The sequence below is a fragment of the Aulonocara stuartgranti genome, assembly GCF_965226115.1.
Source record: "Aulonocara stuartgranti genome assembly, chromosome: 9".
Taxonomy (NCBI): Eukaryota; Metazoa; Chordata; class Actinopteri; order Cichliformes; family Cichlidae; genus Aulonocara; species Aulonocara stuartgranti.
Window position 1 is genome coordinate 13207202 of NC_138960.1, and position 19239 is coordinate 13226440.

The following is a 19239-nucleotide window of genomic DNA, read 5'->3' on the forward strand; positions in this document are numbered from 1 at the left end:
TCTGCCCTTTACCAATCCAGCCACGGGCCCATCCATCAGGCCCATCAAGACTCACTCTCATTTCATCAGTCCATAAAACCTTAGAAAAACCAGTCTTGAGATATTTCTTGGCCCAGTCTTGACGTTTCAGCTTGTGTGTCTTGTTCAGTGGTGGTCGTCTTTCAGCCTTTCTTACCTTGGCCATGTCTCTGAGTATTGCACACCTTGTGCTTTTGGGCACTCCAGTGATGTTGCAGCTCTGAAATATGGCCAAACTGGTGGCAAGTGGCATCTTGGCAGCTGCACGCTTGACTTTTCTCAGTTCATGGGCAGTTATTTTGCGCCTTGGTTTTTCCACACGCTTCTTGCGACCCTGTTGACTATTTTGAATGAAACGCTTGATTGTTCGATGATCACGCTTCAGAAGCTTTGCAATTTTGAGACTGCTGCATCCCTCTGCAAGATATCTCACTATTTTTGACTTTTCTGAGCCTGTCAAGTCCTTCTTTTGACCCATTTTGCCAAAGGAAAGGAAGTTGCCTAATAATTATGCACACCTGATATAGGGTGTTGATGTCATTAGACCACACCCCTTCTCATTACAGAGATTCACATCACCTAATATGCTTAATTGGTAGTAGGCTTTCAAGCCTATACAGCTTGGAGTAAGACAACATGCATGAAGAGGATGATGTGGACAAAATACTCATTTGCCTAATAATTCTGCACTCCCTGTAGGGACAGCATAAATGGCCTTTTGTTTACAGAGCCTGATTCCGCTTTCAGGAGCACATGTAATAAAATAAAACACAAATGAAAATAAGCACAAAACCAAAACATTCTGTAATCTTCTCTTATGGTTAACAAAGTTGTATCGTTACGTAATGGTATTGTAATATTGTAGCAGTAGTATCATTGCTTGTTTTTAACTTTAGTACTTTTAGACATTAGTGTTAAAATACTAATTTAATGTTATAATTGCAGTGTCATGGGGGTAGTAGTGTTTTTCTTGTGTCCCATTCAGTTGAGTGTTTTAACTGCACAGTTACAGTGTTATTAATGCAGTATTAAATTAGTATTACTGCAGTGTTACATTAGTAGTTTAGCACTGTGTTGGTACCCTGCAAATATTAGCATAGTAGTACTTTAGTGTAACTCAGATGTTACTGTAACATGAAATAAGTATTACTGTAGTATTATGATGGTAGTATTGTAGTTATTGCAGCCCAGTCAACTGAGTGTGTTAACTGAAACAGTAAAATGTAATTGGACGTCTGCAGAGATGCTCTTTCCTTCAGGCGACGTTCAGGATAAAAATGATGAAGGACTGACTTACACTGTCTTTGTGTCTTTGTTTAGAAGCAGAGCGACACAGATGGATCCAGTTCTCAACCCTGTCATCACTGTGGTGGTGGGAAAGACTTTCGTTGTCATCTTTGTGGAAAAACTTTCAGTCGGCAAGACACCCTAAAAGTACATCAACGTAAACACACTGGAGACAAACTGAAATACTGCAAAGAATGTGGGAGAAGCTTCCCCACATCAGGTGACTTAAAATGTCATGAACTGATTCACAGTGGGGTTAAAAAGCACCTCTGTGATCAGTGTGGGTCATCTTTCATCACTGCAGTCAACCTTAAAAGACATAAACGAGTCCACACAGGAGAGAAACCATACAAGTGCAGACACTGTGACAAAAGCTTCTCACATTCAAGTAGTCGTATCTATCATGAACGTGCACACATGGAAGGAAACCACAGCTGTGACCAGTGTGACAAGAGCTTCAGGAATCTCAGTTCATACTCCACACACAAACGATCCCACGTTACTAAAAAACTGTTTCACTGTTACCAATGTGCCAAAACATTCACCTCATTGTCTGCTCTGTGCAAACATCAGCGTGATCACTCAGGGCTGAAATCACTCCCATCACAGTGAATCTGAAGAGACAGAAAGATCCTCTACTGGTTTCAGGGTCAGACTTAAAACCCTTGAGATCAGGCTCCACAGAGTTCAGATGTAAAAATGTGATGAGGCAGCTGTGAATGAACATGTTCTTCTAGTGTACTGAGAAAAATTAAACAGGTGATGAATAAGATAAACATGTTAAACTGTGTTATAGACAGGATGCACCTAGCTGCTACTCAGGTGCGTATGTGTGACAAAAATTACGAATGCGTAGTGACATTTATGTTACCAAGCGCCTTTGCGTACTTGACCATCTCATTTAACCTTAAACATGCTGCTGCAGCTTCTTTGGTGTTTCGCCACCACCTAAGAAACACCAACCTGAGCCACAGCCGAAGAAAATACTTTGGGGGATGCTTTTTCATTGATCTGTGGACATCACAAAAGTCGAGCAGGAAATCATTTACATTGTGTCTGTGTCCAGCAAAGGAGAGTTTACCTCTGACTTTCTTGGACTGATTGAACTGGGTGCTGACCAGCTGCTACTTGCTACTTGCTACAGTTGAAGACTCTCTTGTGCACATTCTGTGCACAGCACACACACTGGAGAATTGCTTAAAATCAGTTGATCGCAAGGTTCCCAACTGTGAGACGTTTAATCGCTGTGTGGTCAAGCTGATGCAGTTTTATTTGCAAAAAAAAGTGGAGCAAAAAAAAAAAATGCTACACTGAAGAAGCTGTGTGAAGAAAATGGGATCCCCTTTGTAAAACTGGGTATGTTTCATAATACCAGGTGGTCTTCATGGAGGTCTTTTGTTTCGTACCAATTCGCGAGAGTTGAGGCTCGAAGATGAAATGTATGGTTTTCAGGGTTTTTATCGTTAACTCTGTTTCCCTCGGACTTCTCCCGTGTGTTATGAATAAATTTTAATTATTTACATGTTACCATAGTGACCAGAGAGCATTAAGGGGCAGAGAGTGTTGTTGGCGCATTTCAGGAGGAGCCTGCTAATAAAGTTAGTGAATACAGGTTTATTATTATATTTACAAAATACCGCAGTTTTTGTCTTGGTCATATCATTTTATTCTGTTGTATTTATCTGCAACACCTTAAATGCCGGTCCGGGAAAATATGTGACTGTTGGAAAACAATTCACACAATACACATCACAGCAAAGCACCTCCCACATGGTTCTAAGACAAGGCACTATGTGTGTGTATGTGTAAACATCTGTATGCATGTGAGAATGTGTGTGTGTGTGTGTGTGTCTCTGTGTGCGTGTCTAAATGTTTCTAACAACATCCTTAGTCATAATCTCCCCCACACCCAATATATGGTTCAATTCCTCTACTGGTTCACCATACACAACACAGTGAAGTCATACAAAGGGCAGGAAGCTTACCAAACATCAAACAAACCTTCACAAGGGTGTGCTTGTGATAAAACACTACGCCGAGACTGTGCCATGTGTTGTGTTGTGTGTCACGTCACATGTGTATTCATACCTCCAGTGTAAGTTGAACCTCAGTATTTGTCCAGCTCCTCCATATTTCTGTTGACCAACACTTTGGCTTGTTCCGGTGTTCCATTGAGTTTAATGAATACTTTACAGTTGCTGGTCCATGTACTCTGAATTTTTCCCTGTTTCTTCAAGTAACGTGCTTTCCTGGCAATGTCCGCATTTCTTTTTATCAGATGTTCATTCATGAAGACATCGGCTCCTTTCAGTTTCTTTCCTTGTTTTAACAGTGCTGTTTTGTGTTTTCTGTTAGCAAATCTCACAATGATGGCTGGTTTGTCACTGTCATTTTTTCAGGGTAGAGGGTGGCAAGCCTCAATTATTGTTATAATCCACTTCCACACATTTGGACCGTAGACAGGTAACCACTTGAAGCTCCGTGGAGTTGACATCTTTCTCTCCTGGCCCTCCTACATTGTCAGCTGTGACCCCCCCCCCCCCCGGGCGTTTGACCGGGGTTTGATGTGAAGCCCCGTAATGATGACATCGTTCATCCGGGTGTACTGCTCCAAATCCACCACTCTGTTCTCTGGGTACGCCAGCCGCCGATCCTTCTCTGCGTTCTGTACGCGGAGAGCCTTAACTTCCTCGACCAGGTCCAGGATGGCTTTCTGCTGCAGTTTGACAGCAGAAATCTCCTCTGTCATAAACTCCAGCAGCTTCTTAATATCGTCGCCTTCCTCAGCTGACAGAACTTTTTTCGGGCCCATGCTGAGAGACGCTCTTCAAGCGTCTTTGCTCCATCAAAGCCATCAGAGGCAGATTCCAGTGTAAACGCTGTTCCCACATGAAAAACTGGACTGATCCACCTCCTGCTGTCAGACCTGCAGGGTTTAGGCCTGTGGTGTTCTCTTCTGTCTTATACTGAACACAAACTATTTTTTTGGACTGGCACAAATAATTTGTGTGCCTTCTTATTTGATCCAGAACACCTATTTGTTCTGTAAATACATTTAAATTGTTATATAAAAACACCTGAGGGATTGGCTGCATTTTTAAGCGAATAGTACCAGATAACTGTTGTTTCCAAAACATGTGCAGAATTTTTAGAAATGTACAATTTTGTATTTGCATTTCAAGTTATGAAAATGATTCTTCAAACATTTTTATGGGTTTCACAGGAAAAAATGTAACTTTTTTCTACTCTGAGTTTGAATCTTTGCCTGAACTTAGATAAATTGTGCTAATATAGTATGCCGAAATGTAAAAAATAACTCAAATTTCAGATATTTGAGGTTGTGCTGAAAAGATTATACCAAACAAGGCGAGATAAACTGTTTTTATAATAATAATAATAATAATAATAATAATAATAATATTGTAGAGGTAAAATCAAAAGTAGTCAAAAATGGCAAATTATACTTGGACCCCGGAGGGTTCAGCAGTTACTTTGGTGTTCCTCCACAGAAATGTCAGAAGTAGTCTGAACTGCAAAAGAAGCACGTATTCTGGTTGCAGGAGGTGAGCTGGATTCAAACAAATGATTTTCATGGCATATTCTGCACCACGTCTTTGGGCGATCAAAGAGAAGAGGAAATATTACACTGTGAGAGGGCGACTGATCCAAAACATAAACATTAAACTGAAACTGGATCTTATTGTAAGGTTATCGGGCCTTATTCCAGTTTTTATAACACAGTAAATTGTTTGTGTGCATTTGAGGGTCGACGTGCCAGTTCAAACTCCACACCAGTAGGTGGCGGAAAAGCACAATTTTGTTGTTTGACAACCGCCAATAAACGATGTAAAGAAGACGAAGCGCCTTCCGGGATGACAGACGGAGCTATTTTTTCATCCAAAGCAAGTAAAAGAGTGAATTTAGATGATAAAACAAACTAAACGACCGTTTGGATCGATATCTGCATCGATCAGCCCACCCTTGTCTCCTGGATCGTAGCTGAGATCAGCGTGAACCACGTGGGTCTCTGCTCCCTGATCTGTTTCCTGTGTTTGGAAAGAGTTGCAGCTTCATCGCGGAGTTTCTCTCGGTTTGTGGGCTCATCTAAAGGTAAGCACCGAGCTAACTTTACTGTGAGTTCAGTTCATGTTGAGTTTAGCTCCTGAATGAGGTCTTCTGCTGCTCTCCTCGGTGTCTGTTCACAGTTTATTGTGAACACGTTGAGAGAAGAGTGAGAGAGTGTTTGGAGAAAAACACCAACTAATCATTAGCTCAGCATGCTGGGAGAAGTTGGAGCAGAAAAGTCTTTTCATTGTCCCTGCAGCTGTTTTTCTGCCTGCACCAAACCTCTACAGCCTCATTTCTATTTGAAGTGATAACAGGAAATGGATGAGCGCGATCTGCTGCAGTATCAGGGTCACAATAAACTTTATTGTCCAGCTGCTGTGGATGAACACATGAGAGGAAGTGAACTCCTACAAAGGCTCATTTTAATGAGTCTGGCTGCTGTAAAGTGATGCACAGGAAGATGTTAACAAAAACTAATGAAACAGAGATGAAAGTAAACAGTGTTCATATTTGAAAGCACAGAGAATAAAATATATTGTGGTGGTTAATGTGCAGGAGAGTGTGAAGAATGTAATATTGTCTTGCTGTGTCAAACACAGCTGCAGTCAAAGCAGGAAGGAAAGCACTGAAACCACTGATCAAAGCTCATTAATCAAAGACCGCTGATCAATGGCCATGAGTACCATTCAGAGAGTTGGGGAGTCGCTGCAATCACAGCATTTGATCAGAGGTCGTTGATCAATGTTCATGAGAATTTGCATATTAATGCTCAATAACTGACCTCCCAGCCCATTGTTCCTTCAGTGGTGCTCGTTTCAGTCATTATGCAAATGCTCTGTTGAAGATTGAGGAAAGCTGCAGTCAGCTGAAACTGAAGAAGTCACTTGGATGAGTGACGAAATGTTTCTCCCACAAAAAACTACGTCTAGATGAAAATAATCAAAGTTTGGGGAATGGTGGAGGTGGTGGGACTGGGGGGCTGAAGGTAGGGCTGCACGATTTTGCATAAAATGAGAATCACGATTTTTTTGGCTTAGAATTGAGATCACGATTCTCTCACGATTTTCTTTTCCAGTATAAATTTTTATTGCGCTTATTAACTGCACATCAACTTCGTAACAGTTGAGACTGAACATAAAAACAACAAATGGAATTCTGTCTCCACCGTTGCTCGACACTGCGTGTATAGAGCAGGTAGTGCAACAATAGAAAAGTGGTTGCGGGACGGCACCCTGTAGCGTTTGTCTAGGGTGTTGATCATTTTCCTAAATCCCTCGTTTTGCACAGTGTTGATGGGAGCCATATCTTTGGTCAGGTGATAAGTAATAGCCTCCGTAATTTCTTTGTGCCTGCGGGAGTTCGACGGGTATAGGGAAGCGCTGTATAAGGTTCCCGTTATTGATGTTTGGGTGGTTGACCGGGACAGATTTTCTCCTGTCACTTTCTCGTCATCCCTGACGTGCTCTCCGTTGTTTTGTCCCTGCTAATTTTAGCATCACACGGCACAGCTTCTGTATCACGTGGTATAAGGCTCCGCCCTTGTCATTTGTTGAGCAGGAAGAGTGAGCGCTTGTTTTCATGCAGAGTACGTCCCGGATCAAAATGCGGTACAATCGTCGTCCTTTTTTCTTTCTTTTTTTTTTTTTTAATCTTTGTCGTTTGGAAATTAGATCGCACATAAGTATGAATCGAGATCGCGATTTTCTAACGATTAATCGTGCAGCCCTAGCTGAAGGAGTTGAAAGTGTGGGGTGGGGGAGTAACATGTCTGTCCCTGTTTGTGGAAACCACAGGAGGAGCTGTTCAGGCTGTTGCTGGGTGTGAATTGTTGATGGAGTCTTTAAACTTGTAGTTGCTGTTTTCCAGACTGAAGCAGAGTTGTTAGCTGAAAACTGGTTTTAGAGGTTCATTCAGGACACCTTCTCAGGCTCTTACAGCCTTACCTGTATCATAACAAAGTGTATAAACCCCAATCCACCTTTAACATGGTCCTTCTCCCAAACCTTCAAATAGGACTTTCTGGCCCTGTCATAGTAAAGGGCTGCTTAGAATATTAGAGCCAATGTCACAAAGTTCCTCCTGAAGTATAAGTGAGTGAGAGAGTTTCCTCACTTTGCAGCACAACACGTCTCACAAGATTTCTACAAGCAATCAGAGTGAAATTTGTACTTTGTGTTGTCAGATGAACATATGAGACACTTTGACTCTTCAGTGCAGTGTGGAGCCTAACAAAGATCTGTTTTGTGTCCCAGCTGATCAGCAGGAGGAGAAGAGTCTGACGGAGCAGCAGAGGAACATTTTCAGCCATCTGGACTCAGCTGAGTCACTACAGAGGAAACAATGAGCTCAACACAGAAGGTGAGGAAAATATCACAGTTTCACCAAATAATCAGTCATGTCTAAAACTCTCATCCTCCCAACCTGTTATATGACTGTGTTGTATATTATTATATATACAATCACTTCACTAAATAATCTGCCTCAGATTGTTTTGCAGCATCTTTCAGTTTATGAAAAAACATAATGTCACATGTACAGACCCAATATCTGATTTCAACACATGAGGACTTACATGTAAGCTTTAATCTCCAGTTGACCGAATCCCACTGAGCAGTCCTTCCCTTTAAATCTAACCTCTCTTCTTCCTCTCCTGTCCTGTGTGTCTAATCTTTCTCCATCTCTGAGTGAAGTTAGCTCTCTTTCTTTTCTCTCCCTGTGATGTGCAGCAGCTGGACCTTTAGCCAGCAACACACTGTGAGACAAACCGCACACAAACAGTTTGTGTGTTTGCTGATGTTTGTTGATAGAAACGCTGCATTTGAAATTACCTGTTTGTTCAGGTGCTGTGCAAAAAAGAAAGAAGAACAACGTCTCACTTTAACTCCTGACTATGACTCACAGTTTTGCCTCTTTCATCTCTTTTTATGTTTCATACCCTGGTGATTAGTACACGATCAGGATTGTCTTTCACGTGTTACTTTTCCCGTTTCTCAAGTTGGTTTGATGTTTGATGCCTGCAGTGATGAAATAAACCCCTCAGATGCCTTAAAAGTAACACATGTTTTGTAAATGTAAGGAGTACAAAATACAATTTTCTTGTTCTGAGCCACAATTTTCTTAGGGCAATCGTGGCTCAAGAGTTGGGAGTTCGCCTTGTAATCGGAAGGTTGCCAGTTCGAGCCCCGGCTTGGACAGTCTCGGTCGTTGTGTCCTTGGGCAAGACACTTCACCCGTTGCCTACTGGTGGTGGTCAGAGGGCCCGGTGGCGCCAGTGTCCGGCAGCCTCGCCTCTGTCAGTGCGCCCCAGGGTGGCTGTGGCTACAATGTAGCTTGCCATCACCAGTGTGTGAATGTGTGTGTGAATGGGTGGATGACTGGATATGTAAAGCGCTTTGGGGTCCTTAGGGACTAGTAAAGCGCTATATAAATACAGGCCATTTACCATTTATCATTTTCTCATGTAGGGAGCAAAAGTAAAATATTTTCCTTCACTGAATCAACTTTTAAATGTTACATTGTAATTATTAATATTGAAAAATGACAAAATGATAGAAATATATAATAGGAAACAGGAAACATAAAAAAGTATAGACTTGGTAAACATTTATTACTTTTCTGAGTGTGTTAGCATGCTAGCATTAATAACTGTGTACAGCAGGAGTTAGAGCAGGGCGATATGGCCAAAAATATTTATCACGATATATATTTGAAAATTTGCGATAACGATATAACTGACGATATAATTGATGCGAGACAAAATACAACTCCACAACATTACTAGCGCAAAAAGACAACCTTCCATTTATTTTCACTTAAACAAGAAGCTGGTTTTTATGTACATTAAAGCTTTATAAAAATGTAACAGTGCAAATGCATATTCCTTGCTGAAAGTTTAACCAAAAGTCATTTCCAGTAGAAATTGGCTGACATATCCTGAGCATAACCATGTATAATATCCACTGAAGTTAAAAAGAGGTGCTTTGCAACATTAAACTGCAGTGTGCAGTACGTATTTTTCGGACCATAAGGTGCACGGGATTATAAGGCACATTAAGCGAAACAAAGCAGTCAGATAAATCAAACTTTATTAAACTCATTCTTCTTGCTTCCTTCAGTTCAGTTCATTTTTATTTCAAACATGTGCCTTCACAATCATTACAAACTATTATTCCATTATTTGTTTGAAAAAGGAGTAGGTAGAAGTATTTACTTATTTGTCCCTACCCCCTTAAGTTTTACCTCTCATTCATTTAATTGTTTTTTTTTTTGTTTTAAATTAAACAAACAACATATGCAACAAAAATAAAGCAAAAAAAAAAAAACATACATCAATCAAAAACAAGAAATTAGCATGCCCCTCCACAGTATAGTTTCTTTCATATGATAAATACAGAATGTGTATATTTGCCGATACACAAGTTATGGAAAAACAAACAAACCAAAACCAAAAAACCCAAAAAAGAACCACAACACCATTACCAGCAACATTACCGTCCTGGGTTAACCCCGTTTTCTTCATTCTTATACTTATTTAAAATTAGGTTTTTATATTTTACTTTAAACTGTTTTATGTTTTTACTGTCTTTTATTTCTTCTGTTAGACTGTTCCATAATTTAACTCCTGCAATTGAGATAGACATTGTTTTTAAAGTTGTTCTAGCACTTTGAATTTTTAAATTCCATTTCCCTCTTAAGTTATACCCACCTTCTCTTTCTATGAACAATTTACAGATTTCTTTTGGAAGCAATTTATTTCTTACTTTATACATTATTTGCGCTGTTTTAAGCTTCACCAAGTCTTGGAATTTAATAGCTTGCATTTTGACAAAGAGTGCATTTGTATGGTCCCTGTACCCCACATTATTCATTAATCTAATGGCCCTTTTCTGTATTATAGTTATTGTTTGTGTGTTACTTTTGTATGTGTTTCCCCAGACCTCTACACAGTAGCTCATATATGGCAGTAGTAAAGCACAGTATAAAATGTGCAGTGCTTTCTGATCCAACATATGCTTTGCTTTCCCCAGGACGGCAATGCCCCGTGCCAATTTCCCCCGAACATAAGTAATGTGTGGCTTCCAACAGAGCTTGTGGTCAATGATCACCCCAAGAAATTTTATTTCATTTACTCTTTCTAAATATACATTGTCAACACATATTTCTACTTTGATGTTTTTCTTTTCGTTTCCAAACAACATAAATTTTGTTTTATCTAGATTCAATGATAATTTATTTATATCAAACCACTTCTTTAATATCGTTAATTCCTGTGTGATCATCCCCAAAACCTGTGGCAATTCCACACCTGAACACAGTATATTTGTGTCATCTGCAAATATTATAAACTTTAAAATCTCCGATACTCTGCAGACATCATTTAAGTACATAATAAACATTTTTGGACCCAGTACTGAACCTTGAGGTACTCCACAAGCTATATCCATCAAATTGGATTTATATTCATTTATTTGTACATATTGTTGCCTATTCCCTACATAGCTTTTTAACCATTCCAAAACCACTCCCCTAAACCCGTACTTTTCCAGTTTTTTAAATAGAATTTCATGATTAACAGTATCAAACGCCTTCTTTAGATCTAAGAAAACGCCGAGCGCATACCTCTTATTATCCATACATTCGGTTATCTTTTCCATTAAATCTATCAGTGCCAAAGCTGTTGATCTGTTGTTTCTGAACCCATACTGACTATCTGTCATTAATTCATATTTTTCCACAAAACTGTCAAATCTTTTTATGAAGAGTTTTTCCAGTATCTTAGAGAACTGGGAGAGTATTGACACTGGTCTATAGTTTGTAAAATGATGCCTTTCACCGGTTTTGTAAATGGGAATAACTTTAGCAACTTTCATTTTTTGTGGAAAAACTCCTTTTTGAAACGACAAGTTGAATATATATTTTAATGGTTTTACAATACCATCAATAACTGTCTTTACTGTTACCATATCAATATCATTCCAGTCTGTACTGGTTTTGTTCTTAAGTCCTCTAACCATGTCATAAATCTCTTTCTCTTCCACTGCTCTTAAAAACATTGAGCTACTATTCCTTTCAATATTTTCACCAGTGTCCCTTTCTATTCCATCAACCTTTATTTCTTCTGCCAGTTTTGGCCCTATGTTTACGAAGAATTCATTAAAGCCATTTACTATCTCTTCCATGTTATTAATACTTCTTGTCCCTTCTATAAAGTACCCAGGGTAATCATTATTCCTTGATTCATTTTTGATTATTCTGTTTAATACATTCCATATATCTCTTGTGTTATCTTTATTGTGTTCTAACCTTTTAATGTAATACTCTCTTTTACAGGATCTCATTATATTAGTTAATTAATTTTTGTAAGTTTTATACTTACTTTCAGTTTCTATTGTTCTCTTTTTTATGAATTCTCGATATAGGGTATTCTTTTTTTTGCAGGCATTTTGTAGTCCTTTAGTCATCCATGGTCTTCCTGCATAGATGAGTTTCCTATTGATTTCAATTACTGGGCAGTTTTTATCAAGTAATGTGTTAAATGTTCTTAAGAATCCTTCGTAAGCTTTATTAACTTCTGTTTGTTCATATACAATATTACAATCTTGCTTTAAAAGTTCATTTCTAAGACAATTTAATGTCTCCTCTGTTCTTATTCTTTTGTAAATAATCTTATGTCCATCGTTGTTCACTTTATAATAGCAATTATAAGATGCAAAGACTGGTAAATGGTCACTTATATCATTGATTAACAGTCCACTTTTTATATTTCCTTCTATTATATTTGTAAATATATTATCTAATAGAGTTGCACAATGAGATGTTATTCTGGTCGGTCTTGTTATCAGTGGAAATAAACCCATGCTGTACATGGAATCAATAATTTCTTCTGTACTCTTATTATGATTTGGATTCAATAAGTCAATATTAAAGTCCCCACAAATAAACATTCTTTTCTGATTTATATTTGTAAATAAGTCCTCCATATTATCCTTAAATATCTCAATCTTAGATCCTGGTGTTCTATATATACAACTGACAATTAGGTTTTTCCTTTTTTCCATACTTATTTCCACTGATAAACATTCCATCACTCCATCAATAACAGTTGTCATTCTTCCCATTCTTTCGTACTTTAGGTTTTTATCAATGTAAAGTGCCACCCCACCTCCTTTCTTGTTGATCCTGTCTACATGAAGGAATTCATATCCATTTATTTTAAAGTCTTCTTCTTTTCCAGGAGTTATCCAGGTCTCCGATATGGCTATCACATTGAATGGCTGTTCAAACTGTGTTATGTAGTCTTTGATGGATTGAAAGTTTGCATATAAGCTTCGACTATTAAAGTGAACCATTGTTATACCCTGTTCTACCTTGAATTCCTTTTTAAGTTGCTCATTTTTATAATAATTGCATTCATTTGTCTTATTGTTAAAGAAATTACAATCAGGATCTATGTTGCTGTCATACATCAATGTCTTATTTTCAATATCTATATGAGTTGTTAGTTGAAAATTGTCAGACATCTGCGTTGGTTGTGCACTTGGACGGTCCCATCATATTTAGCACTGCTTAGCATTTTTCAGTTATATTTTTCTAGTTCCGTCATCTCTTTGATGACTAGAACCTTAGCCTGCTCTAGTGTTCCATTTAACTTAATGAATATTTTACAGTCTGACGTCCAAGTTTCTTAATATTCTTGCTTGTCTTGCAATGTCTGCATTTTTCTTGATTAGGTGTTCATTTAAATAAACATTTGTACCTTTTTAGCTTTCTTCCTTGCTTGAGCAGTTCTTTTTTCTGTTTTCTATTAACAAAACGAATGATAATGGCAGGTATTTGATTTTTGTTTTTCCTCGGAAGAGGATGGCATCCCTCAATATTTTTACTGTCCATTTCGATACCTTTGCTTTTAAAGAAGGCCATTACCTGCTCTTCCAAAGAGCGTAGCTCTTGCTCGGGTGGCTCCCCTCTCTCTGATGCTGCTACCCGTGCATATGTCTGATGCTTGGTTTCCAGTCCTGTCACTATCACATCATTTACTCTTGAATATTGTTCCAGATCTGACACCCGTCCTTCCAGCATAGCAATCTTCTTGTCCTTTTCCTCGCTCTGCCTTCTTAGTTCTTTAATATCATCCATTAAATTGAGTATCAGTTTTTGTTGTTTTGATATTGTTGTTATTTCTTCAGACATAAAGTTTAGGGATTTCTTTATGTCCTCCAGTTCCTCCTCATTAACGTTAACATTGCCCCTCTTAGGCGGCATCTTAACGGCGTTAAGGCCCGCTGGTTGCGAAGCACCCTTGAGGGTTGCCAAAGCCCGGCTTGTCCTGGCAATTACCTCACTGGCTGTTTGTTGGTACCAGGCGTGGCCTGGCAGCTAGCCTCGTTAGCTGGTGATGGAGCCTGGTGTGGCCTGGCTGCTAGCCTTGTTAGCTGGTGGTGGAGCCCTGCGTGGCCTGGCTGCTAGCCTCGTTAGCTGTGATGCAGAGTCCTTGAAGGTAACAGAAGCTGTGGTGCAGTAGAAGCCTATCTTACATTTCTTCTATCTTTCTTTCCTTCATTGTTTCTTTCTATCCAGAATCTGCAAGCGAGCATAGACAAAGCAGTGGGCTACCTAGCCATCACTGCCGGAGCAAACGTGAAACTTCTGTAGCACTGATTCATTAATGTTGAATTCTCTGGCAGCTGCTCTATTCCCATGTTGTTGCAGTATATTAATGACTAACCTTGTATTGTGGATGGATTATCTCAGTTCTCCTGACTGAAGTTTGGTCCGTTTACAGCATCCTGCCATGCGATTGCATTTGTCTCTAACCATGAGGAACTTTCACGTTAACTTTTATAAGTGGAAAAGTGTTAGTGTTCGTCCTCCAGCTTCACTGTTTATGTTATGCTAACATAGCTGTGTCGCTAGCGATCACGTAGCACATCATTATATACCAGCTAGCCCAACTTCAGTAACCCTACAAACGTCACTGCTGTTTAGTTTCCTGTCTTCATTTATGTTGGAAGTGATAGCAGAGCTGTACGTTTGAATTTTTTCAGAACATGCTGTATCATGCTTAGGTAACTAGCGAAACTAGCGAGCTTCCTGCTAACTTCTAACTCCGTTAAATGTAATAACTTTTGTTTTCATCGATACCTGGAAGTTAAACTTTATAGTTACACCTGGTAAAGCAGCAATGCTGATCGTTTTATTAAAGATGAAAGAATTAAGACAGTTTTTAACTCTCAGTGATGCTGCAGTGTTCATTTGACTTGAAGCATATGGAGTTTAGGACCCACATTACTCCCAGATTTAAGAGCATCTTAGTCCGACAAATACGACGGCCGCTTGCATGTTCTGCAAAAAAATGTGCTTTGTTGTGTATCTGACGGACAAACACCAAATCAGTTCCACATCACGGAAGTTGCACCATTTTACAAACCAATTCTGGTTCATCTGTTTCACTCAACAATCGGCCATGTGCGTATGAAAACAAAGGCACTGCGCATGCGCGTTTTACTCCCATTCTATTGCGATGTTTCATTTTCCTATCGTTGCCTAACATTATACCGGTATTACCGTGAACGGTATACCGTATTTTCACGACCATAAGACGCACTGTACTAAAAGGCGCAGTCTCAGTTATGTGTGCCATTACTGTATTTAACACACACATAAGGCGCACTGGATTATAGGGCGCATACAAGTACCGTATGCGTATTTAAAAATAAAGCGGGAGCAAACCTGAGTTCGGTACCTTACTCAAATTTCTATTACCGGTAATCATCATCATCAACAACACACAAGCATACAAGTGTGCGTATTTAAAAATAAAGCAGGAGCAAAACAAAGTTTGGTACTCACATTTTTATCATTAATCAAACCCATCGAAGTCCTCATCCTCTGTGTCTGAATTGAACAGCTGCGCTAAATCTCCATCAAACATGCCAGGTTCACTTTCTTCACTGTCAGAGTCACTTTCCGTGCCGTGCGGCTCCTCGGAAATGATGCCGGCTTTTGCGAAAGCTCGAACAACAGTGCCAGCAGACATGTTAGCCCAAGCATCTACAATCCATTGGCAAATTGTGGCGTAACTCGCCCGGAGCTGCCTTCCACTCTTAGTGAAACTGTGGTCTCCACCGGTCATCCATCGCTCCCAGGCCGCTCGCAGCCTTACTTTGAACGGGCGGTTCACACCGATGTCCAGCGGTTGGAGTTCCTTTGTCAGGCCTCCCGGAATGACAGCAAGCTCACAGTTCATTTGTTTCACTTGTTTTTTCACATCGGCTGTGAGATGGGCACACAGAGTCACAGATCAACAGCGATGGTGATGCGTGGAAAAAACCACCTGGTCTCCTTACATACACCTCCCTCAGCCACTCTTTCATCATTTCCTCATCCATCCAGCCCTTTTCATTTGCCTTAATGATGATTCCTGCTGGAAACTTCTCTTTAGGCAAAGTCTTTCGCTTAAAAATCACCATAGGCGGCAGTTTCTGTCCATTAGCATGGCAGCCAAGCACAACAGTGAAAGAAGACTTTTCGTGCCCCATTGTGCGTATCGCCACCGTGTTGGTCCCCTTCTTCTCCACAGTGTGAATCACCAGGATGTCAAAAGTGAGCGGGACCTGGTCCATGTTTGTAATGTGGCTGGGCTGGATGTTTTTGTCGCCGATGTGTTTGCTGCAGTAGGAGCGGAAGATGGCCAGCTTTTCCTTATAATCCGCTGGAAGTTGCTGCGCTACCGTAGTCCTGGTCCGGATGGAAAAATGGCACCGTTTCATAAAACGAAAGCACCAAGACGGACCTCCTTGGAAATGTTCAATGTTCATCTCTTCAGCTAGTGAAACTGCTTTTAGCCGAATGGTGACCGTCGAAACACTTCTCCCGCTCGTTCTTTGCTCGATGATCCACCGCTCGAGTCTTTCCTCCAACTCGGGCCACCTCGCCTTATGTCCACGGAAACTCAGCTGCGTTTTCTTGACCTGCCGGAGCTTGTTTTCTAGCTTCCTCCATTTGCGAACCATCGATTCGTTAATCTTAAATTCTCTCGCCGCTGCTCGATTTCCATGTTCCTCCGCATAGCTGATGGCCTTCAGTTTAAACTGTGCTTCGTAAGCGTGTCTCTTTGCCATTTTCAGGGTTGTTAAAAAAACGATGTTCCACATAATGCACATACCTGTTCTTTTATACAGGTATGTGCGATAAAGTCAACGCACGCACTTCACCCTTTAGCGTTCTCATGGCGTTCTCTACTACGTCCTCATTACAACACACAGGGCGCACTGCGCTATAGGGCGCGCCGTACTTTTTGAAGTAAATCTAAGACTTTTAAGTGCGCCTTATGGTTGTGAAAATACGGTAATATGGCTCAGCCCTAGCAGGAGGGCATGATCTTAGAGTTTGAACAGTCATGAATTATTTTTAACATGAGTTTGGATGTAATGTGTTAGAACTACCAGCAGGTGGGGATAAGAGACCTTTAAGGTGTTTGGTGCCACACTCCACCTTCAGGTTTAAAACTAGTGTTAATGGAGGGAGTTTGAAGGTTGAGTTTGTTCCACGACTGCATTTCACTCACTGCCTCTGTTTGTATCTCTGTCACTGCAGGACCAACATGGAGCGAGAAGTCAGCGCTCTCAGGAGGCCGACAAACCTCACAGAAGAAAGGGAGCGAAAAAACACACCTGTGACGAGTGTGGGAAAAAGTTTACTGTGAAGGAGTCACTAAAACGTCATCAGGTCATCCACACTGGAGTTAAAGCGTTTAGCTGTGACTTGTGTGGAAAGTCTTTTACCTGGAAGAGTGCCCTAAAATCACACCAACTCATCCACAGTGGAGTTAAAGCGTACAGCTGTGATCAGTGTGGCAGAGCTTTTACTCACAGTAGGAGCTTACAGAATCATCTAGTTACCCACTCTGGAATTAAGGCATACAGCTGTGACGAGTGTGGAAAAACTTTCAGCCACATAGAGAGTCGAAATGCACACCTACGCATTCACACCAGACATTATGTGTACAGCTGTGAACAGTGTGGCAAACAGTTTATAACCAACAGGCAGTTACAACAACACATGTTTACCCACAATGTGGAGAGACCTTATAAATGTGACCTGTGTGAGAAGACTTTTAAAGCTCCACGTTACCTGAGACAACACCAACAGATCCACACCAGAAAGGGACTCTACAAGTGCAGTTACTGTGAGGTATGTATTTAGATTTTTATCTTGTCATTTTAGCCTGACTGTTTGGAACAACTCTGCTTGTAGAGGCTAAGCCTACGCTTGAAGCCACTGAGGTGGTCGTTAACGGGGGTGACGCGATGTCACTGGTATGCATGAATGTTCACAGTCAAATAAATCCAGCAGTATGTATCTTGTCCTTTTTGGTCTTTATTCCGTATCGACATAGCATAACAGCGCAACGGTCACAAACTGTTTGCCTTCTCAATGACACACCTGACGCCGATTACGTGCGTCTACCTTAAATACCTTTACATTACATAATCAAAACAGAAAAAGGTGACCTCTAGTGACCACATAAGGTATTAACCCAAGAATGGCTCCTACACTGCTCATTAAACTGTGTTAGCATGTTAGCAATTCTACTGCATGGAAAAGCAGCTCTGAGTGATTATTCAGATTTTCATGTCAGTTATGATTTTAGTATTACTGTAGTATTATGTTGGTAGTATTGTAGTTATTGCAGCCCAGTAAACTGAGTGTGTTAACTGAAACAGCCAAATGTAATTGTACGTCTGCAGAGATGCTCTTTATTTCAGGCGACGTTCAGGATAAAAATGTTGAAGGACTGACTTACACTGTCTTTGTGCCTTTGTTTAGAAGCAGAGCGACACAGATGGATCCAGTTCTCAACCCTGTCATCACCGTGGTGGTGGGAAAGACTTTCGTTGTGACCTTTGTGGAAAAACTTTCAGTCGACAAGACACCCTAAAAAGACATCAACGTAAACACACTGGAGACAACCTGAAAAACTGCAAAGAATGTGGGAGAAGCTTCCCCACAATAGCTGACTTAAAGCGACATGAACTGATTCACATTGGGGTTAAAAAGCACCTCTGTGATCAGTGTGGGTCATCTTTCATCTCTGCATTGGAGCTTAAAACACACAAACGAGTCCACACAGGAGAGAAACCATACAAGTGCAGACACTGTGACAAAAGCTTCTCACATCCAGGTAGTCGTAACAATCATGAACATACACACATGGAAGGAAACTACAGCTGTGACCAGTGTGACAAGAGCTTCAGGAATCTCAGTTCATACTCCAAACACAAACGATCCCACGTTACTAATAAACTGTTTCACTGTTACCAATGTGCCAAAACATTCACCTCATTGTCTGCTCTGTGCAAACATCAGCGTGATCACACAGGGCTGAAATCGCTCCCATCACAGTGAATCTGAAGAGACAGAAAGATCCTCTACTGGTTTCAGTGTCAGACTTAAAACCCTTGAGATCAGGCTCCACAGAGTTCAGATGTAATCTCCTGTAAAGATCTGATGAAAATGTTCCACTAGCTGGATGGATGGATTTAATATTTCTTTTTCTGAAGGTTGCTCTCTTCCTGTTTCTGCCAGTGCTGACTGCACAGATGTAATATAGATCCATGTCACTGTTTGGAAGTATCAGAGAACTGCTGATGCTGTAAAGCTGCTGGTCAATCTGATGGGCTGTTGTGTTGCTGTTGGTGATGCTGGATGAAGGGCTGGTGGACCAGGTGAGCTCAGGTGAGCTCAGGTGAGCTCAGGTTGAGGGTAGATCCCGTCTTAGCTGCAGGTGATCCTTTGTCCTACTTGTTGGAGATTAACTTTACGGACTGGAGCTGGAAAAATATATATTTCTAAAGAAGTCAGAAA

General features: G+C 40.5%; 2 protein-coding genes across 7 annotated transcripts in view; both read left to right on the forward strand.

Moving 5' to 3' along the window:
- Positions 1-3557, forward strand: part of LOC309714716 (uncharacterized protein) — a 28297-nt gene extending 24740 nt beyond the window's left edge. For 3 of the 4 annotated variants that reach the window (XM_082547372.1, XM_082547369.1, XM_082547370.1), the window contains one exon: positions 1339-3557. In XM_082547372.1, coding sequence (XP_082403498.1) covers positions 1339-1917 — 579 coding nt within the window. In that variant the 3' untranslated portion in view covers positions 1918-3557. The remainder of the gene's footprint in view (positions 1-1338) is intronic. The other variant, XM_082547371.1, reaches the window with a different exon arrangement.
- A 1527-nt stretch (positions 3558-5084) lies between these two features.
- LOC309714712 (uncharacterized protein) lies at positions 5085-19106 on the forward strand. 3 transcript variants are annotated; one of them, XM_082547356.1, is made up of 5 exons: positions 5085-5415; positions 7626-7731; positions 13629-13870; positions 16969-17565; positions 18202-19106. In XM_082547356.1, exons 3-5 carry the CDS (start codon positions 13769-13771, stop codon positions 18778-18780), a joined length of 1278 nt encoding a protein of 425 aa, XP_082403482.1. In that variant the 5' UTR covers positions 5085-5415; positions 7626-7731; positions 13629-13768; the 3' UTR covers positions 18781-19106. The 3 variants fall into 3 exon arrangements, with proteins under 3 accessions (XP_082403482.1, XP_082403483.1, XP_082403484.1); XM_082547357.1 differs by having other exon boundaries at positions 18205-19106; XM_082547358.1 differs by lacking the exon at positions 13629-13870.
- The last annotated feature ends 133 nt before the right edge of the window (positions 19107-19239 follow it).